This window comes from Culex pipiens, unplaced genomic scaffold, assembly GCF_016801865.2.
Source record: "Culex pipiens pallens isolate TS unplaced genomic scaffold, TS_CPP_V2 Cpp_Un0003, whole genome shotgun sequence".
In the NCBI taxonomy this organism is placed as follows: Eukaryota; Metazoa; Arthropoda; class Insecta; order Diptera; family Culicidae; genus Culex; species Culex pipiens.
Window position 1 is genome coordinate 443,926 of NW_026292820.1, and position 19,693 is coordinate 463,618.

Below are 19,693 nucleotides of genomic sequence, written 5' to 3' on the forward strand. Positions count from 1 at the left end.
ACAACATAATAAAAATATAAGCTTAAAACTTGGTGAAAATTTTGCTCGATTTCTATTTTTCAGGAATTCATGTTAAATTAAACATCTTTTTTAAATATGTTTAACAAAATTTGTAATATGCTTTTTCATTATGTTTAGTTTAATGCAACGTAGATTTTTAAAACATTAATCAAACTTTACATGTTTTATAACAACAGTTAAAAAAAAGTTTTGTTTTGATGCTTTTAACAGTAACTTATTAACTTCATGCAAAAAAAAACAAATTAGTACAAAACGTTAAATTTTTAGGCAGAATAAATGCGAAAATAAAAACACTCAGCATTAATTTGTGAGACATTATTACAAAATTTACTGCAAATTCTTTAAAAATATCGCTAACAACTGCTAGTTATTGACTACATGTACGAATATTTTTCTGAATTCAAGTAAGACAATAGTTAAAATATAGCTAGAAATTCGGCCCAGCCTATATCGTTAGATAATTAAAGAAAATATATATCAACACTTACATAAATTATGTCTAATTAAAAAATGTTTTGTTATAAAATACTAATAATTTGCTGCATGCAAAAATATTTCGGTTGATACAACGAAAAAAAATTGTTGAAAAAAAGTTGAAAAACATTTCCCAGCCAGTCTTCAACAGAATATTTCACAATATTTCAGCTGAAAACAAGAAATTTTTAGTTAATTTTCTGAAAAAAATATTCTAGCAGTCGACTGCTAGAATTTTTTTTCGGCCATTTAACCAACAAAAATGGCAATTCCAAGTATTTTTTTAGTTAATTTTAATTATCAGTGGTCAGCAATTTCGGGTTAACAAAATCAACAATCGATTGTTGAAAAAAAGCTGTGTAAAAAATTAACCCATACTTTTAGTTAAATTAACCAAGATTTTCTTAGATTTGCCCCGGCCGGTCTCTCCGTGTAGTAAAAGAAAGATAATAATTGTACACAGAAAAAAATGATGGTAAAATTCATCAGGAAATGGTGACAGATTTTGTGGCAAAATAAATAATAAATTTTACCCCAGAAAATGATGAATTTTCATCAGTTTTTGATGAATATTCATCAGGTTCACATTTTTACACATTTTTTATGTAATTTTACACAAATAAAGAGGTAATATTCAACCTGCCAAATTTTCAACACTCCAAAATTCAACTTTTTTTTCTGTGTATGATAAAGAATAACAAGTAAAAGCTTTATGCAGCAAGTAGATGTAGAAATAGACAGTAGTTTAAAAATATAGATAACAAACAAGCTTAGATTATACTTCGAGAAGTCGCGCTAGACTACTTTGTGCACAAGATTTGGGAAACTTTGAAACACAATAGTTTTTCATGAAACAATCAAGCCGTAGCCTTGATATTGTGGATTTACCCCGCAGCTGGTCATTGGAAACGGTCGTGGATAGACCTAGGGGTTCCCAGTTGGAGTGAAAAAAATCAATTTATAGAAAAATTATGGATTAACAGTTTGCTTTTTTATCACTTCTCCGACATCAGGAATAATTGTTTGAAAATGCTCGCAATTTTTTTATTCGGTCGGAAAAATATTATTTTTCTTGAATAAACTTTCATTTTTAATCACATGATCACCCCTAATTCTGGCTCGATGCCGCCATCATGCGACCGCGTGCTCCGTTTGTTTGTCAACAAATCTGCAGCTGGATGGTGAGACGAAGTGAGGGGGGAAGAGATTTTGACATTTTTATGCCCGCATCTGGCCCGCCGCCTATTTCGTCGGTCACTGAGCCGCCGGTCGTTTCCAGTGACCGAGTCCAGCTAGGTACTGATCGTACAATATATGCTCAGGTTAAACATTTTTACTTACGGAAACAAGTTTACCTAACACATTTTATAGTAAAAACTATTTTGAATATATTTTTCAAAATAGTGTTTTTGGGTTCGTGCACAAAGTACAGTCATCCTACATATTCGAAACGGTTTACAGATCGGCCAATGTTTAAAAATCATAGAAAATCGATAATTGAACATATAGTCAGGGCTAAAAACCCAAAAATAGCATGTCTAACGGCAAATCGTGTAACAGGCCAGGTTTTGATGGATCTAGGCTAAATCGACCCTGCTGAGTCCGAATATCGCGGTCACGAAGCCGGATTCCTTAAGGGAAGCGAGATATTCAAGATGGCGACCAATATGGCGGCTATATAGAGAAGTCAACAATATCACAGTATGAAGGTTGTCGACGTGTCGATTAAGCATAAGCATAAGCATAGGTGCCCACCCGCAGTTGCTACTCCGTTATTGACCAGGACCTCCAGAAGTTACATCCACGAGCCGTGGAAGATGAGTGGGTGCTATCTTTCCTCGCTTCGCAACTTCTCAAAGGCCCCTATCATGCTGATCAATACCGGCGCCGGCCACGACCAGTGGTAGGGTCACGGGGAAGTGGATGGGAATGTTAGTCCGATACTTGAGTGATAGAGACCGCCCAATCGACTGCTTCTCCGACAAAGTATCACATGAGTTTTGAGGGGGTTAGTAGATGGGTATGAGGTCAGGATTCACGAGTGGCAGTGATGTGACCATGAGCATTTTGTTTATCGGTTGAAATTTTTAAATCTTAGGCAGCCGGCTGCGGAAAGATAGATAATTGATTATTTAAAATGTTTTATTTTTATCGAACGCGTGCCAGCCGAGCAGTAGTGCTATGGGCTGGGCTTATCAGTATAATTTTACTGTTTTTACAATTTGGATAACGCGAGCAAATTTCAAAAATAGTAAATAAATGACGCTTTACTCTTCATAAAATCGATAGTTTGATGAGTTAATACTAAAACTGAAAGTTGGAATAAATTTTTACGATCATTTACGACGAAAATTATCGCGAAAAAACCGGACTGCGCGTCCCCAGAAGCACTGCACTTATGAAGGTATTATTCAATTATTATGACCAATCACCCCATGCACACAAATAACGACACAAAAGAGACGAAAATTATCGCGAAAAAACAGGACTGCGCGTCCTCAGAAGCACTGCACTTATGAAGGCATTATCCAATTATAATGACCAATCACCCCATGCACACAAATAACGACACAAAAGAGACGAAAATTATCGCGAAAAAAACAGGACTGCGCGTCCCCAGTAGCACTGCACTTATGAAGGCATTATCCAATTATAATGACCAATCACCCCATGCACACAAATAACGACACAAAAGAGACGAAAATTATCGCGAAAAAACAAGACTGCGCGTCCCCAGTAGCACTGCACTTATGAAGGCATTATTCAATTATTATGACCAATCACCCCATGCACACAAATAACGACACAAAAGAGACGAAAATTATCGCGAAAAAACCGGACTGCGCGTCCCCAGAAGCACTGCACTTATGAAGGTATTATTCAATTATTATGACCAATCACCCCATGCACACAAATAACGACACAAAAGAGACGAAAATTATCGCAAAAAAACAGGACTGCGCGTCCTCAGAAGCACTGCACTTATGAAGGCATTATCCAATTATAATGACCAATCACCCCATGCACACAGATAACGACACAAAAGAGACGAAAATTATCGCGAAAAAAAACAGGACTGCGCGTCCCCAGTAGCACTGCACTTATGAAGGCATTATCCAATTATAATGACCAATCACCCCATGCACACAAATAACGACACAAAAGAGACGAAAATTATCGCGAAAAAACAAGACTGCGCGTCCCCAGTAGCACTGCATTTATGAAGGCATTATTCAATTATTATGACCAATCACCCCATGCACACAAATAACGACACAAAAGAGACGAAAATTATCGCGAAAAAACAAGACTGCGCGTCCCCAGTAGCACTGCATTTATGAAGGCATTATTCAATTATTATGACCAATCACCCCATGCACACAAATAACGACACAAAAGAGACGAAAATTATCGCGAAAAAACCGGACTGCGCGTCCCCAGAAGCACTGCACTTATGAAGGTATTATTCAATTATTATGACCAATCACCCCATGCACACAAATAACGACACAAAAGAGACGAAAATTATCGCGAAAAAACAGGACTGCGCGTCCCCAGTAGCACTGCACTTATGAAGGTATTATTCAATTATTATGACCAATCACCCCATGCACACAAATAACGACACAAAAGAGACGAAAATTATCGCGAAAAAACAGGACTGCGCGTCCTCAGAAGCACTGCACTTATGAAGGCATTATCCAATTATAATGACCAATCACCCCATGCACACAAATAACGACACAAAAGAGACGAAAATTATCGCGAAAAAAAACAGGACTGCGCGTCCCCAGTAGCACTGCACTTATGAAGGCATTATCCAATTATAATGACCAATCACCCCATGCACACAAATAACGACACAAAAGAGACGAAAATTATCGCGAAAAAACAAGACTGCGCGTCCCCAGTAGCACTCCTGAAGGTTGTCGACGTGTCGATTTTAACTAATTTCGGGCCGCTGAACCCGAATATGACCATGAAAATCAGTCACGGCGACCTAGGAGCGTGTAATCCAAGATGGCGTCCAATATGGCGAAGAGAAAATCTTCAAATATTTTTAAACAACATGTAACAGGCTTGTGACCGATCAAATTTAACTAATTTGGGGTCGCTGAACCCGAATATGACCATGAAAATTGGTCACGGCGACCCAGTAGCGTGTAATCCAAGATGGCGTTCAATATGGCGAAGAGAGAATCTTCAAGTATTTTTAAACAACATGTAACAGGCTTGTGTCCGATCAAATTTAACTGGCGCCTTAGCCCACTCGGCCATCAGATCGATGAAAAGCTATTATTAGAAACACATATATGAGCTTGACATTTCGGTCAAGTAGGTTTCCGATGGGTGTATCCCATTTGGCATAATGCCATTTGGCATAATGCTGTTTGGCATAACGCCGTTTGGCATAATGCCGTTTGGCATAATGGACGTTTGGCATAACGGTCATTTGGCATAATGGCCATTTGGCATAATGGTCATTTGGCATAATGATGTTAAAATTTCAAAATAAAGTTAATAATGGAATTGCTTTAAGAAGACCATATTAGGTTGTGATAACTGCCGGCGAAAGCTGATTTTTTTCTTTCCTTAAGATTATTTAAAAACTGCTGGCTACACAGCAAAAAAAATTAATTTTGGAAGGTTGAAAATTTGGTAGGTTGAATATTCCCGTATTCCCGCTTTTTTGAGTAATATTACATAAAAAATGTGAACCTGATGAATATTCATCAAAAACTGATGAATATTCATCAATTCCTGATGATTAGACATTTTTTCGACACAAACCATTTCCTGATGAATATTACCATCATTTTTTTTCTGTGTATGGGTGCCCAGAACTTGAAACGTTTGTTCAAAACGTTGCTCCACATGCTGAATATTGTTCCCAGGGCTATTTTAAGCCATTGACCCCTAGATTGAGCCAAATATGTTCACAGAAAAAAAAAATGATGGTAATATTCATCAGGAAATGGTGACAGATTTTGTGGCAAAATAAATGATAAATTTTACCTTAGAAAATGATGAATTTTCATCAGTTTCTGATGAATATTCATCAGGTTCACATTTTTAAACATTTTTTGAGTAATATTACTCAAAAAATGAGTAATATTCAACCAACCAAATTTTCAAGATTCCAAAATTCAACTTTTTTTTGCTGTGTTCGACATTTATGAAGGTAAATACTTCCTTTAAAGAAAGGGACACTTTCTAAGCTTGTGACAACTGCACAGAATCAAAGTTGAATTTTGGAAAGTTGAAAATTTGGTTGGTTGAATATCACCTCTTTTTGAGTAATATTACCTAATTTTTTTTTTAAACATGTGAACCTGATGAATATTTATCAGAAACTGATGAATATTTACCAATTTCTGATGTAAAATTAATCTTTTTTTTTTACTCAAAATCTGGCACCATTTCCTGATGAATATTACCATCATTTATTTTCTAAAAAAAATTGAATTTTCCTTCTAAAACTGAATTTTCTTCATTAAACAGGGGAAAATGGGCTTCAACTGTGGTCACAACTCAAGCGAGTTTTCCCTTCTTTTCAAAAAATATTCACCCATATCAGCAGTCAAGAGAGTTTTCCCTTCTTTTAAGAAACTCATTCAACTCATGTTAGTAGTTATCTCAAATCAAAGAAAGTTTTTGCTTCTTTGAAGAAATGTATATTCAACTTGTGTCAGCAGTTATCACAAGTCAAGAAAATTTTCCCTTCTTTAATGGAGAGAAAATTCAAACATATAGGGATAATTCAACTCGTGTTAGTAGTTATCACAAGTAAAGAGAATTTTCCATTATTTAAAGAAGGAAAAAAAAACTCACTGACTTGTGATGACTACTGACACAAGTTGAATTTTTCTTCTTTAAATAATGGAAAATTATCTGTACTTGTGATAACTACTAACACGAGTTGAATTATCCCTATATGTTTGAATTTTCTCTCCAGTCAAGAAGGGAAAATTTTCTTGACTGCTGACACAAGTTGAATTTACCTTTCTTTGAGAAGTGAAAACTTTCTTTGATTTGAGATAACTACTAACATGAGTTGAACTTTCCCTTCTTTAAAGAAGGGAAAAATCTCTTGACTGCTGATACAAGTTGAATTTTCCCTTCTTTAAAGAAGGGAAAACTCCTTGACTGCTGATATAGGTGAATATGTTTAAAGGAAGGGAAAACTTGCTTGAGTTGTGACCACCGCTGAAGCGCATTATTCCCTTTTTAATGAAGAAAATTCAACTTTTATCAGCAGTTGTCACAAGCCTAGAAAGTGTCCCCTTCTTTAAAGGAAATATAAACCTTGAGTCAGCAGTTGAAAGTTCAGAAAAAATGACCCGCAGCTTTTTTGGGTTAGGGTATTTTAACCATTAGTGGACCCCCTAGTAGAGCCGAAACACATTTTTTACAATTTTTTAATATTTTAAGCACTTTTTCATAACCCTCTGTACAAAACAATGAAATCTGAAGTCTTTTGAACAATTTTGACTATTTGTTTCATCAGTTATTCGTTTTTGAGCAGAAAAATAGCCATTTGAAAAAAAAAGTTTTTTTTGCCTGTTATGGACCCCCTTTTCCTATAGTGGACCCGGGTCCATAATCCGATTGTGGACCCGGGTCCACTATAGGCAAACTGTTATTTTTATACCAAATTTAAACGATTTTGGATGTTTTGATGCATGGTGTAGGTCTAATGATAGATATAACGAATAAAAGATGGATTTTGCTCACTTTTCATCATAAGAAAATATGTTTTGTTAACAAATTTGGCTTTAAACAACGGAAAAATCTAACAGACATTTAAACACATTTATTTCCGTAAAAGATCAGAGAAAACTTTTCAAAAACTACTGTAAAAATAAATTTAAAAATGTTTTTTTAATTCAAATTTTTCCATATTTATTACATAAATGGTGGATCGAAACTAAACAATACAGTTGCTGATAAAACCACGCACGTTTATTTAAAAAAAATGTTTTGTTATTGATTTATTATTATAAAATATCATTTCAAACTACATTTATGATGCTTCAGTTAAGTACAATTAACTATAGTTTCGATAAATTTTAAATTCTTACGGCTTCAGAATTGTTGGTACTTTTAACATGAAAACAGCTATATTTATACTCATAATTGAAAAAATATGCGTTTAGGTTGATTACAACAAGCATTTATTGTATGTTTAAGACAAACTTTTGCTTAAATACAACGTTTTCTTCATTTTTGAAGGTTAAATTTACAGGGGTCCACTTTTGGAAAAGTATGGATTTTCGTTGTCCTATATTGGACCCCCCTAATTTTTGCTCGAAAATGAGCAGTTCTTCGCTTTATTTTAGTAAAGTTCCTTAAACTTACATTATTTCGACTTACTGAAGTTAAATGATCAGTCAAAAATGATTGGATAGTTAATTCAATAAAAAAAAATAAATGCTGTTTTGTTGTGAAAATGCTAGTGGCCATGGCTGATTTCAGATGTCGAACTCAAAACACTTATTTTGGTGAAAAGGACGATTCAATGTCAGTCAACATTGTTTTAAATGATGCTGAACATGCCAAATAAAAGATTTGTAAACAACAACACGCTTGAAATTGTGATTTTATTGAATTTTTCATCAAAAACGCTTCAGAGGGTCCACTACAGGAAAGGGGTCCACTAATGGTTAACGTACCCTAGATCCAAAGCTGAAGACGGTGAATATGTTTCTACGTATATGACAAAGTGGAATGCTTTACATTCGTGTTTACATTTCAAATAAAAATCTCAGTTTTGTGTATATTTGAATGGAAGTAGCGCCACTTGCTGATAAAATATTCAATTAATATTTACCCTGTAATATGAATGAGTATATATTGGTAGGATGTAACAAAATGAGCGAATTTTGCGTTCATTTCAGGTCATGATTCCCTAGATGCACAAAGCCCGAATCCCAAATATGAGCTTGATTGATTGTGACAGGACCTGGCGCTTTGACTTTGAAATTTAAATGGGATTTAAACCCGTATAATCGGTGCGTTTTGGTTTTGAGTTTTTAGTCCCTTATTGATTATTGAATTTGACCTCATAGTTCGTGTTCCAGGGAGCAACCCAGGAACAACCAAGGAACCGAAGAGTGTGCCAAGATCCGTCAAATATTAAGAATGTTACAGATTTTATAACACCACCGCTGAAAACTTCAACTTTTTCTTTAAGCTCTTCGGCCAGCACTTGCTGCTACTGCAGAAAATATTGAGGCAGGCTACTCTCATGTAACCACCCACTGAGAATTTTGCTTGAGCCTCGACTCGATTCGGGCTCGATCTCGAACCAGATCGACTCATGGCTCGAGCCAAAATTCTCAGTGGGCAAGCAAGCTGCCTGAAGAACTGAAGAAGTGTTATAAATTCTATAACATTCAAAAAAGTGCATCGTTTTCTAAATGTTAAGCTTTTAAAATGTACTAAAAACTGCTGTCCTCATTCAAACTGTAGTGCCGATTGATCCCAGTCTATGGAATTGACATAATTTTGAAAATTTAATATCATTATGCCAAATGACCATTATGCCAAATGGCCATTATGCCAAATGACCGTTATGCCAAACGTCCATTATGCCAAACGGCATTATGCCAAACGGCGTTATGCCAAACGGCATTATGCCAAATGGCTTTATGCCAAATGGGATACACCCGTTTCCGATACTGATGGGCTACACATTTCATGGTGTAAAAAAATGGCCTTTGAAATATTTTCTGCTCGATCTCCCCTCTCTTGTAAATTTTCAATTTTCACCAATAAGACCAACATTATTTGTTCAAGAAAAATGTTTTTCAGAGCACATCACTTTTCAGTTTTAGCATAACCGGTGTTGTTTACTTTTTAAATTGTCTAAAACACTTTGGTAATGAAAACCAATTTAAAATTTAAAAAATCAGTCAAAAAATCGATGTCGCATGTCGAAATCAAAAATCGATTTTTAAAGTTTGATGATAAATATTTTCAAAACTATGAATGATAGGGCCAACCCTTTTGAAGCAATTGGTTCGTATACCTTGAATTTTTTGAAGGATTGCTTCGAATGATATATTATAGTCTATCGGCCAGTGTTCAGAAAATCATAGAAAATCGATAGTTGAACAAAATAATTTGCTTTTACCTTCATGTGAAAGGTTTTCTTGTGATCTTTCGAGTGATGTATCTACTGACTGTGATTTTTTACGTTTCATATCAAGTTTTTTACGTTTCAAGTCAAGCCGGGACCCGTGGTGTAGGGGTAAGCGTGGTTGCCTCTCACCCAGTCGGCCTGGGTTCGATCCCAGAAGGTCCCAGTGGCATTTTTCGGACGAGATTTGTCTGATCACGCCTTCCGTAGGACGGGAAGTAAATGTTGGCCCTGGTCTAACCTAGAGGTTAGATCGTTAGCTCAGTCCAGGTGTAGGAGTCGTCTCCCTGGGTCCTGCCTCGGTGGAGTCGCTTGTAGGCAGTTGGACTCACAATCCAAAGGTCTTCAGTTCGAATCCCGGGGTAGATGGAAGCTTAGGTGTAAAAAGAGGTTTGCAATTGCCTCAACAATCAAGCTTTCGGACACTAAGTTTCGAGTAGGAATCTCGCTATGGAGAACGCCAAGGCAATGCTGTAGAGCGGATGATTTGATTTTTTTGATCCAGTTTTTAAAGAAATACATTGACCCTTGAAATCCACAAAATCGGTACACGAGTGTAAACAAACTTTGGTTGTCTCCAGAAGTTATTTTATTTTAAACAAAATAATGACTTCACACACTCAAACTTATGAAAATAATTGATATGATAACTTTTTGCGTGAAAATATCAGTTAAATTCAGATGTTCCACAGTTATGGAGGCACAATAACATCCAACAATTAGGAAATATGCAATTTGGAGGCAGTGTTTTGATGCTCTGGATAAAATAGCCTTGAAAAGAACTGCTTTTACTTATGAAGTAAACAAGAGAATATCCAAATAAAGGTCCTAAAAATAGTTGGATCCGAATACATATGATACCTGTACCGAAAAACTATGTGTGTGTGTGTGTGTGCAACCAACCAAACGGGACCACGCGGTCGCTTCTTACAAATTGAGTTGTTTCCATGTATTTTTTGATCTTCATTCTATACATGCAAATAACTCGCATAGGCATTTGGAAGGTGTTAGCTCTGCCGAGCTTCGGTGACCCATTTCTACGCTGGCTAGCCGAGCGCGAGGTACTTCAGCTTTATCGACAAGCCCCGCCCTGAAGAACGTTTGCACCAATCGGGTTCAAACGTTATTTAGAACTTCCGAACCCTTGTCAAATGGACAAGGACCCAGCGCGTATATAGTTGATAGTAACAGTATTCCTGATTCCAGTCATCGCTCACAAAGCTGTGATGGCGTAGTGGTAAGCATTTTTGCTTGCCAATCCAAAGGACGGGGGATCGAACCTCGACTCGGGCGACTTTGATTTTTCGTTCATGTTCAGAGTTTCAAGATTAATATTTCCTATACTTTCTCGTTGGGAGCAGATGGGAATCGAACCCAGGACCATTCGCTTAGAAAGCGAACACCGTAACCAGTCAGCCACGGCCGCTCCTTTATAGCTGTACCGAAAAACTATACACTGAAAATACGCCACACTTTTTATTCAAGTGCCCAAACACTTGAATGATTGAATAAAACCACATCATAGATTTAATTGTTTTGTGTTTCCACATCAATCCAAACCACTATCGAATGCAAGTGTTTGAGCGATTGACTTTTTGGTATTTTTTGACACGTTATTTTCATTCGGGTGGCTCAAGCTTTTCAAGTGTTTTGCTCATGAATTTGTCCCACTGTCTTGAACTATTCAAAGTGATGAGGAAAACACTTGAAATTGATCTTAAGCACTATTTAAAGGCAACGTGATTTTCCACTTGAATTAAATGTGTTTCACTGATTGATTTTAGCGCGACTTTTATCGAAGGCTAGAAGCGAAGCTATAACGACTCTCCCGTTTTCAACTGGCCGGCCGGCGCAGTGGTAGAGTGCACGACGAGAGCAAGCGAGAATATGTATACAGCTTGTACGTACTATTATTTTTGAACACCATTAAAAAATCCAATGTTTGGCTATTGAAATTATTTCATGGCCAATCACCGAAATTTCAAGTGTTTTGCGATTGATTTTTGAGTGCTCTGTACAACAGGGTCAGATCATGTGCGAAACACTTCGATGCGCTGTGGGAGTTTTGCTCAGTGTAACTAGAGTGACTACAACGATGAGCAGCCATCTGATCATTTTGCATCCCTGCCTTACTCAATAAGTTAAACAAGTTTGAATCTAAATACTAACCTCCTCACGGTACTGAACGCCGTGGTAATCACACATGCAAAAATATTGGACGCTAAACCCGCCGCATGGTCCAACGTTTCGTGGGTCGGAAGGGCGAAGTTCATCGGAAAAAATTGATGCACGTTCTATGGGATTCACTTCAATCTGCAGGGAAAAAATGGTTATTGAGTTTCAAACTGCTTAATGTTAAACGACAAACAAACCTTTTTAATAATATATTTCAGTGGCACTGTTGGAAAAATTTGCTTGATAGCAGAAGACAAATCAGTAAGGATAACGTCCGCATTCTGAAAATAAAAAAAATGCTTGATACTCAGATATTAACATTAAATGTCGAATGGGATCCTACCGAACTTAAATTTCCTGCATCTCCGATACTAGAAAACACATACGTTTTGTCTAATGTTGAAATAGAGAAGTGTGTTGGATCTTTACTGTCGATTGTATGTATGTCAAGGTAGTGAAAATTGCTATCAATCTGAAATAAACATTGCGGGTTAGTCAATTCTAATTTCGTTATGAAAATTACGTCCAACTTTATTGTCCAATGTGATATGATGCCATTTTTCGGCACCCTCTGCAAACGTCAAACTATACAAATTTGTTGCCGGATCTTTTCCGGAAGAAATACAGCATCAGCAACTTTGTACTGATTTGACGTCTGCGGAGGGTGCCTAAAAGTTTGGTTATGTCACTGCTTGCAAAAAAAAACAATAGTTATTCAAATGAATATATGGTACACTAGGGTGTAATATCAAAATCGATTTTTCAGCACAGCAATTTTTCAGTTCCTTTTGGGGTCCTAAACAACTCCCCAAAGTTTGGGAACGATTGGTTAAGTCCTCACTTTGCGCAAAGCGATTCCATATTAATTTGTATGGGAAAAACATTTTTTTTGAGTTTTGATATTTATAAAATCAACGTTTCACGCTGTACTAAAACCGGATTCATATTTGGATGCTCTGAAATGTGCTCTACAACTTTCCCGAAGAGAGTTTGGTGCTAGCTTGTCCCTGAAAAAAGATACAGCGTCCTCAAAACTCGTCTAAAACGTGATTTTCGAGCAAAAAACACGTTTTAGACGAGTTTTGAACGCGCTGTATCTTTTTATAAGAGCAAGTTAGCACCATACTCTCTTCGGGAAAGTTGTAGAGCAGATTCCAGAGCATCCGAAAATGAATCCGGTTTTGATATAGCGTTAAACGTGGATTTTATAAATATCAAAATCCAAAAAAATGGTTTTTCCCATACAAATTTATATGGAAAATTGAATCGCTTTGCGCAAAGTGAGGACTAAACCAATCGTTCCCAAACTTTGGGGAGTTGTTTAGGACCCCAAAAGGAACTAAAAAAGGTTGTGCTCGCTAAATTTGGACAACTTTATTTTTTTCCATACAACCATATTACACCCTTATGGTACACCCTTACCAAAAATCATGATTTTTTTAGTTCCAAATCCCACTTTTCATACGAATTTTTCAGTTCAACCCATATAACCATTTTTATGGTCGTAGTACCTGAACTCAAAAAATCGTATGAAAAGTGGGATTTGGAAATCAAAAAATCATGATTTTTTGGTAAGGCGCAGGGGTGCCCAACCTTTTGGCCCTGCGGGCCAGATCTGATTTTTCTGAAGCAGTGACGGGCCGGAACTAATATTTGATAAAAGTTGATAAAGTAAACACATTTTTTTTTTAATTTTTGGTGATTGGGTTCTTTTTAAGTAAATAAATAAAAGATGTATTGTTGCAAATAAGATTCATATATCTTGATTTTAGGAATGAAAAACAAAAATAACTTTCAAAAATGTGTTTATTTGACTTATTTTAATTTTTGTTTGTTAGAAATTGTATAGTTATTGTTTTTGACGATTGTAACTAAAAACCTTGCTATAATTTTAATATGAAAAAAAAAAACATTCAAATTTCAATGCTCGTTGCAATTTTTTTTAGTTTGATTTCCTCAACACTTCAATAGAAAAAAAAATCTATGAGACATGATAAAAATTATTCAAACGAAATTTGGATTCGAATATCCTTTACAAAAAACTTTTTACGTTGTTGTGCACCTTTATTAACACACAAACGCTCGGGTAGTCATTTGACCCCTATTTTTTTTCTTAAAAATCTCATAACTTTTGGTAGAATTGACCAAACTGGATGCTTTCGGTTGCAAAAGATCCAGATTTGTCTATATTTTGAACTGTCAGATGGGGGACAAATATGGTCCACTTTTACCGGAGATATTCCGGATTCCGTTGGGGTACCTCGGCAATCCTATTTGGGATTTTGATCAATAAAACAAAAACCATTGCACAGATCATTGCCGGAAATGATGCAAAACTTCAAGGCATTATTCTAATACATCATCCAGCAAAAATAATTGACATGGTTAAGTCCTACGGGGCACCGGAACTGGTTCCATTTGGGCACCAATCGACATCAGCTCAGTGAACCGTTTCCGGTTGGATCCTGTTTCGGTGCCCGAAGGTCTTGTCCATGCCATGTAGCTATGCAGGATGATGTATTAGAATGATGCCTTGAAGTTTTGCGTCATTTCCGGCATTTTTCTGTGCAATGGTTTTTATTCTATTGACCAAAGCCCCAAATAGGAGGACCGAGGTACCCCAACGGAATCTGGAATATCTCTGGTAAAAGTGGACCATATTTGTCCCCCATCTGACAGTTCAAAATATAGACAAATCTGGATCTTTTGCAACCGGAAGCATCCAGTTTGATCAATTCTACCAAAAGTTATGAGATTTTTAAGAAAAAAAAAAATAGGGGTCAAATGACTACCCGAGCGTATGAGTGTTAAAATATTTTAAAATGGTTGTAAAAACACACCAAATTTAAAAAGTGTAAAAAATATATATTAAATCATTTTCAATTCGTTATTTTCAAAATTCAAAGTTTATGAAAATATACATTTTGCTCCAAAATTTCTTGACTCATTTTGAGACATTTTTTAATATTTTCAAAATATTTGATGCGATCTTTTATCAGTATGAATAATTTGCTTTTTTAAGCTTAAAAAACACTTTATCACTGAAAAGTTGTTCTTGAAAAAAAAACATCAGTTTTTGTTTACCTGTTTCTTTAAAAAATAGAAAAAAACATCAGTTTGAAGTTAAAAATGGAGAAATTTAAATTTAGTGTCTTTTTGTACATTTTTAGAAAATAATCCAAGCTTTTTCATACATTTCACAATTTTAAATGTATAATTTTGTTTTCTTGCATCATTTTTCAGTTTAAAATTATCAATATAGAAATTATAAGAATTAAACTCAAACATGAAGAATGTTATTACAATATGTTAAAATTTAGTTTAAAGCTTATTTTTTAAATTCAGACAATCAATTTATTTATTTAATATTTCATGAACAGCCTTAAGGGCCGGTCATACAACTATTTCGAAAAGCCGTCGCGGGCCGGATGAAATGGCTTCATGGGCCGGATCCGGCCCGCGGGCCGGACGTTGGGCAGGCCTGGGTAAGGGTGTACCTTCGTTTGAAGGGTACACCCTTACCAAAAATCATGATTTTTTGAGTTCCAAATCCCACTTTTTTTATTTTTTGAGGTACTACAACCATCAAAATTATTATATGGGTTGAACTGAAAAATTCGTATGAAAAGTGGGATTTGGAACTCAAAAAATCATGATTTTTGGTAAGGGTGTAGATCCGCACTGAGTGCCACACTCAGAGCTGTCAAAGTGTTTCCTTGAAGTAATTCGCTCTAGTTCCGCACGAGTTTCGCCGCCATCTTGGAACTGAAACTCTAGTGCCGCACTCGATATTTTTTTCAGTTTCATGCGAGTTCCACGCACACTGACAAATGACGTTCGATTGAACCAAAACTGGCACCGACAAGTGCGGCACTCAGTGCCGCATCGATTCTTCAAACGAACGTACCAATAAAGTTGTAAAACCAGCTTTACGCCATTTTTTTAAATCAAAATTCTAAACTTACCCTGGTGGGGACTTTAGCTGTGAACAAATAAACGCGTACGGGTGTCAAAACCTACGAAAAACATTATTGAAATTAATAACAACTTTTGTACTAAAGGCATGAAAATCTCTCATGGTCTAGTTTTAGTAAGGCTAGTTTGGGCTTATTGTCCAAATTCTACTCAACAGGTTAGAAATGAGATACTGGTAGCACTACTGAAAACTTACCAACATTCTGTTTTCAAATTTATCACTTTTTGTTTCCAATTTCACCATATACTTCACCAAAATCTTAACATTCCGCCCCAGAATTGTTTTTACACTCTCTGCAATAAAATTAAAAAAAAAACATAATTTATTTATATAAGTACCAGTTGGACGGTTCTGAACGCATTATGGTGTTCTTCGGATTAAATCAACTTATAAGATTAGCGGACGAGCGATCCTTGCAATATTAGGTTTTACACCGTGATGTTATTAATTTGACAGCTCGTGTGCACTGTTTACATGGTCTTCGTCGATTGTCGACGATTTTCCCCGAACAAAATCGACGAGCGCGTCGAACTGTGTTAAGTCCATGTAAACAGTGCACTCCTTCTAAACTCCAAATCGAGTCGGCGTCAAACCTAATATCCAATCCATCAAATCTTTTCTCTCTGGTCTGAGTGACTTTCTGAATACTTGGTTTGCTCTGGAGTTGCACCAGTTTGGGGTCAACCGTTTTGCCTTATACAACCTCTAAGAAATTTGGGATTATTGTCAGTGGTGTTTTTTGCCTGTCCCATAATTCAACGACAAGCCTAAATGCTTAGTTTAATTGGCTAAAATAATTAAACGAAACGATCATTGTTGATTCAACAATCTTATCAGCTTCCAGTAAAGTATTTGCAAACAACGATCCAATCAACTAAGCAACTTAATCGTAGAAGTACACAGATTTACTACACATAAGACAAATTGTTCTAAAATAATCGGGAAGTTAAACTTGAAGGGAGTTGTGAAGTCTACAGTTGGTAGTATATCTTGGTATGTATAGTTCCGAAGTCTTCCGAATGGTACTCGGATGTTGGAAATCAATCGTAAATGATGATTCAGTGCGAACATTGTGCTGATGTATGGTAAGAATCATACAAACTTTAGCATCCATTATACTAAAAACTCAAAGGTCAATCATACTAGTAGCTTATGAATCTTGACAACAACAAAAAAAAGAACGTAAGACTTCAACAGAACCGTCTCTGTGAGCCAAGTAGTCCCAGTTTTTTTTTTTTGAGCCCCTATCTCAATTACTCACCGTTCAAATCTTTTGTCAAATGCGATCTGGTCGACATTGTTGTTAGCTTTTCTTTAACTTTTAAGTATAATACTGTTTATAAATTTGAAGAAGCGTTAGTGTAACTTATGAACACATATCAGAATACAGTGTTTTTCTTTTAAAATATCCAAATTTTCCGTATCAAAAAGGGGGTTGAGTTTGTGTGGCAACTGAGTTTTATCTTCCAATTTGCAATCGTCAAAACATCACTGGAGACTTAGGGAACGTTCTTTTATTACGTAACGCAAAATTTGGATTCGTGACAAAATTTTCATACAAATTTCTTTTTTTTAACACGGTCTTCGACCCCCCTCTACCTCCCCAACCAAACTGCGTTACGTAATAAAAGGACGCTCCCTTACACTTATAAAAGAGAATTTGTAATTTCTTTAAATACTGTACGATTGACAACTGATGCTGAAGCACGCCTCCTGGTGGCGAGTAGGGATTGGACATACACGCAAAGCCGACATTAGTCTTTTAAGACTTAAAATTAGTCTTTATCGAACCTAACCGTGTTAAGTCTTTTTAAGCCTAATGATGGGTTAGTCTTAAAAAGACTAGTTTCGTTTTAGTACGAAAAAGGCTAAATTTTAGGCTTAATGTTATCGTCAAAAAGCCCCTAAATTTTAGTCTTTTACGAAATCGAGGGGATCAAAGCGGACATACACCAAGATGGCGGAACAAGATTAAACTTATTCTTTAGGCCTAAAAGACTTATTAATAGTTTTAAAGGACAAAATTTTAGGCTTTTTGCAGAAATGGGCCGTTCAAACGGACCTAATCCAAGATGGCGTGACTTGAATTAAGACTTATGTTTAGGCATAATAAGGACTTATTTATAGGTATTTAAAAAGACTAATTTCTAGCTTTTGCAAAAAGGGAGGGGTCAAGCGACCATATCCAAGATGGCGGAACTTGATTAGGACTTATTTTTAGCTAAAAATACTTATTTATAGTTTAAAAGACTAATTTTTAGGCTTTTGCATGTGGAGATATGGTGAGGGGTCAAAGCGGACATAATCCAAGAATGGCGGAACTTGATTAAGACTTATTTTTTAGGCCTAAAAAGACTTAATTTATAGGTTACTAAAAAGACTAATTTCTTTCTAGGCTTTTGCAGAAAATGGGAGGGGTCAAAGCGGACCTAATCAAGATGGCGAACTTGTTAAGACTTTAATTTATTTTAGGCCCTAAAAAGACTTATTTTATAGTTTAAAAGACTAAATTTAGGCTTTTGCAGGAAATGGAGGGGTCAAGCGGACATAATCCAAGAATGGCGAACTTTAATTAAGACTTATTTTTAGGCCTAAAAAGACTTATTTAAAGGTTTATAAAGAACTATTTCTAGGCTTTTGCCAGAAATGGGAGGGGTTCAAAAGCGGACATAATCCAAGATGGCGGAACCTTGATTAAGACTTATTATTTAAAGGCCTAAAAAGACTTATTTATAGGTTTAAAAGACTAATTTTTAGGCTTTTGCAGGAAATGTGAAGGGTCAATACACACACACTCCAAGATGGAGCGGAACTTGATAAGATTTATTTTTAGGCCTAAAAAGACTTAATTATAGGTTTTTAGAAAGACTAATTTTTTAGGCAATTTGAAGGAAATGGGAGGGGTCAAAGCGGACATAATCCAAGATGGCAGAACTTGATTAAACTTATTTTTAGGCTAAATAGACTTTATTATAGGTTTTAAAAAAAGAAAAGACTAATTTTTTAGGCATTTGAAGGTATATGGGGAGGGGTTCATAGAGGACATAATCAAAGATGGCGGAAACTTAATTTTGACTTATTTTTATGGAATAATAAAATTTGTAGTTGGTTTTAAAGTATATTGTTGTGGATGTGGATGTTTGGGGTGGGGGAAATGAGGTATGAAGAAAAGAGGAGGTTAGTGTTGTTGTAGTTTTTTTTGGAATTATTTGTAGGTTTTTGAGGGGTTATTTGTAGTTGGGAGTGGAAGGTGATGTTGGGGTGGGGGGGATTTGAGGGTTATTAATAAAAGATGGCAGAAATTGATTTAAGAATTTTTTTTTAGGCCTAAAAAAGACTTATTTATAGGTTTTAAAAGACTAATTTTTTAGCATTTGCAGGAAATGGGAGGGGTCAAAGCGGACTAATCCAAGATGCGAACTTGATTAAGACTTATTTTTGGCCTGAAAACCCTAGGGGATCAAAATGGCGGAATAAAAAGGGTAGAAAATAAAATATTGTTGTATAGTAATTTAAAGATTTTTAAAAAATGTTTTATTCGGTAATTCGGCAATTTTCGGAATACGACAGATTTCACGTATGCGTTCAGCTTTAACCTTAAAATAAAAAAAAAAAACTATTTTTTGAAGATGAGTTGTGAGAGTTTGTTAGTTATTTAAAAATTGAGTGATGTCATTTAAGAGTTTATCAGTAGACCAGATTGGCGTAAGTTTGGCAAGTTCTAATTTTGAAAAACTGACTTTAAGAATTATAAAATTTAAGGAATTGCGGAATTAGGAATTTAAGGAATTGAGGAATATAATTATATTAAGAATTTAAGAATTTAAGAATTTAAGAATTTAAGAATTTAAGAATTTAAGAATTTAAGAATTTAAGAATTTAATAATTTAAGAATTTAAGAATTT

At 35.6% G+C, this 19,693-nt stretch overlaps 1 protein-coding gene across 1 annotated transcript in view; it reads right to left on the reverse strand.

Moving 5' to 3' along the window:
* LOC120424226 (F-actin-uncapping protein LRRC16A) overlaps window positions 1-17,295 on the reverse strand; it is a 45,100-nt gene extending 27,805 nt beyond the window's left edge. Inside the window, exons 1-6 of the mRNA XM_052711350.1 lie at window positions 17,050-17,295; window positions 15,984-16,081; window positions 15,778-15,828; window positions 12,156-12,284; window positions 12,010-12,093; window positions 11,807-11,950 (exon numbers count right to left, since the gene is read on the reverse strand). Coding sequence (XP_052567310.1) covers window positions 11,807-11,950; window positions 12,010-12,093; window positions 12,156-12,284; window positions 15,778-15,828; window positions 15,984-16,081; window positions 17,050-17,086 — 543 coding nt within the window. The 5' untranslated portion in view covers window positions 17,087-17,295. The remainder of the gene's footprint in view (window positions 1-11,806; window positions 11,951-12,009; window positions 12,094-12,155; window positions 12,285-15,777; window positions 15,829-15,983; window positions 16,082-17,049) is intronic.
* Window positions 17,296-19,693: the final 2,398 nt, after the last annotated feature.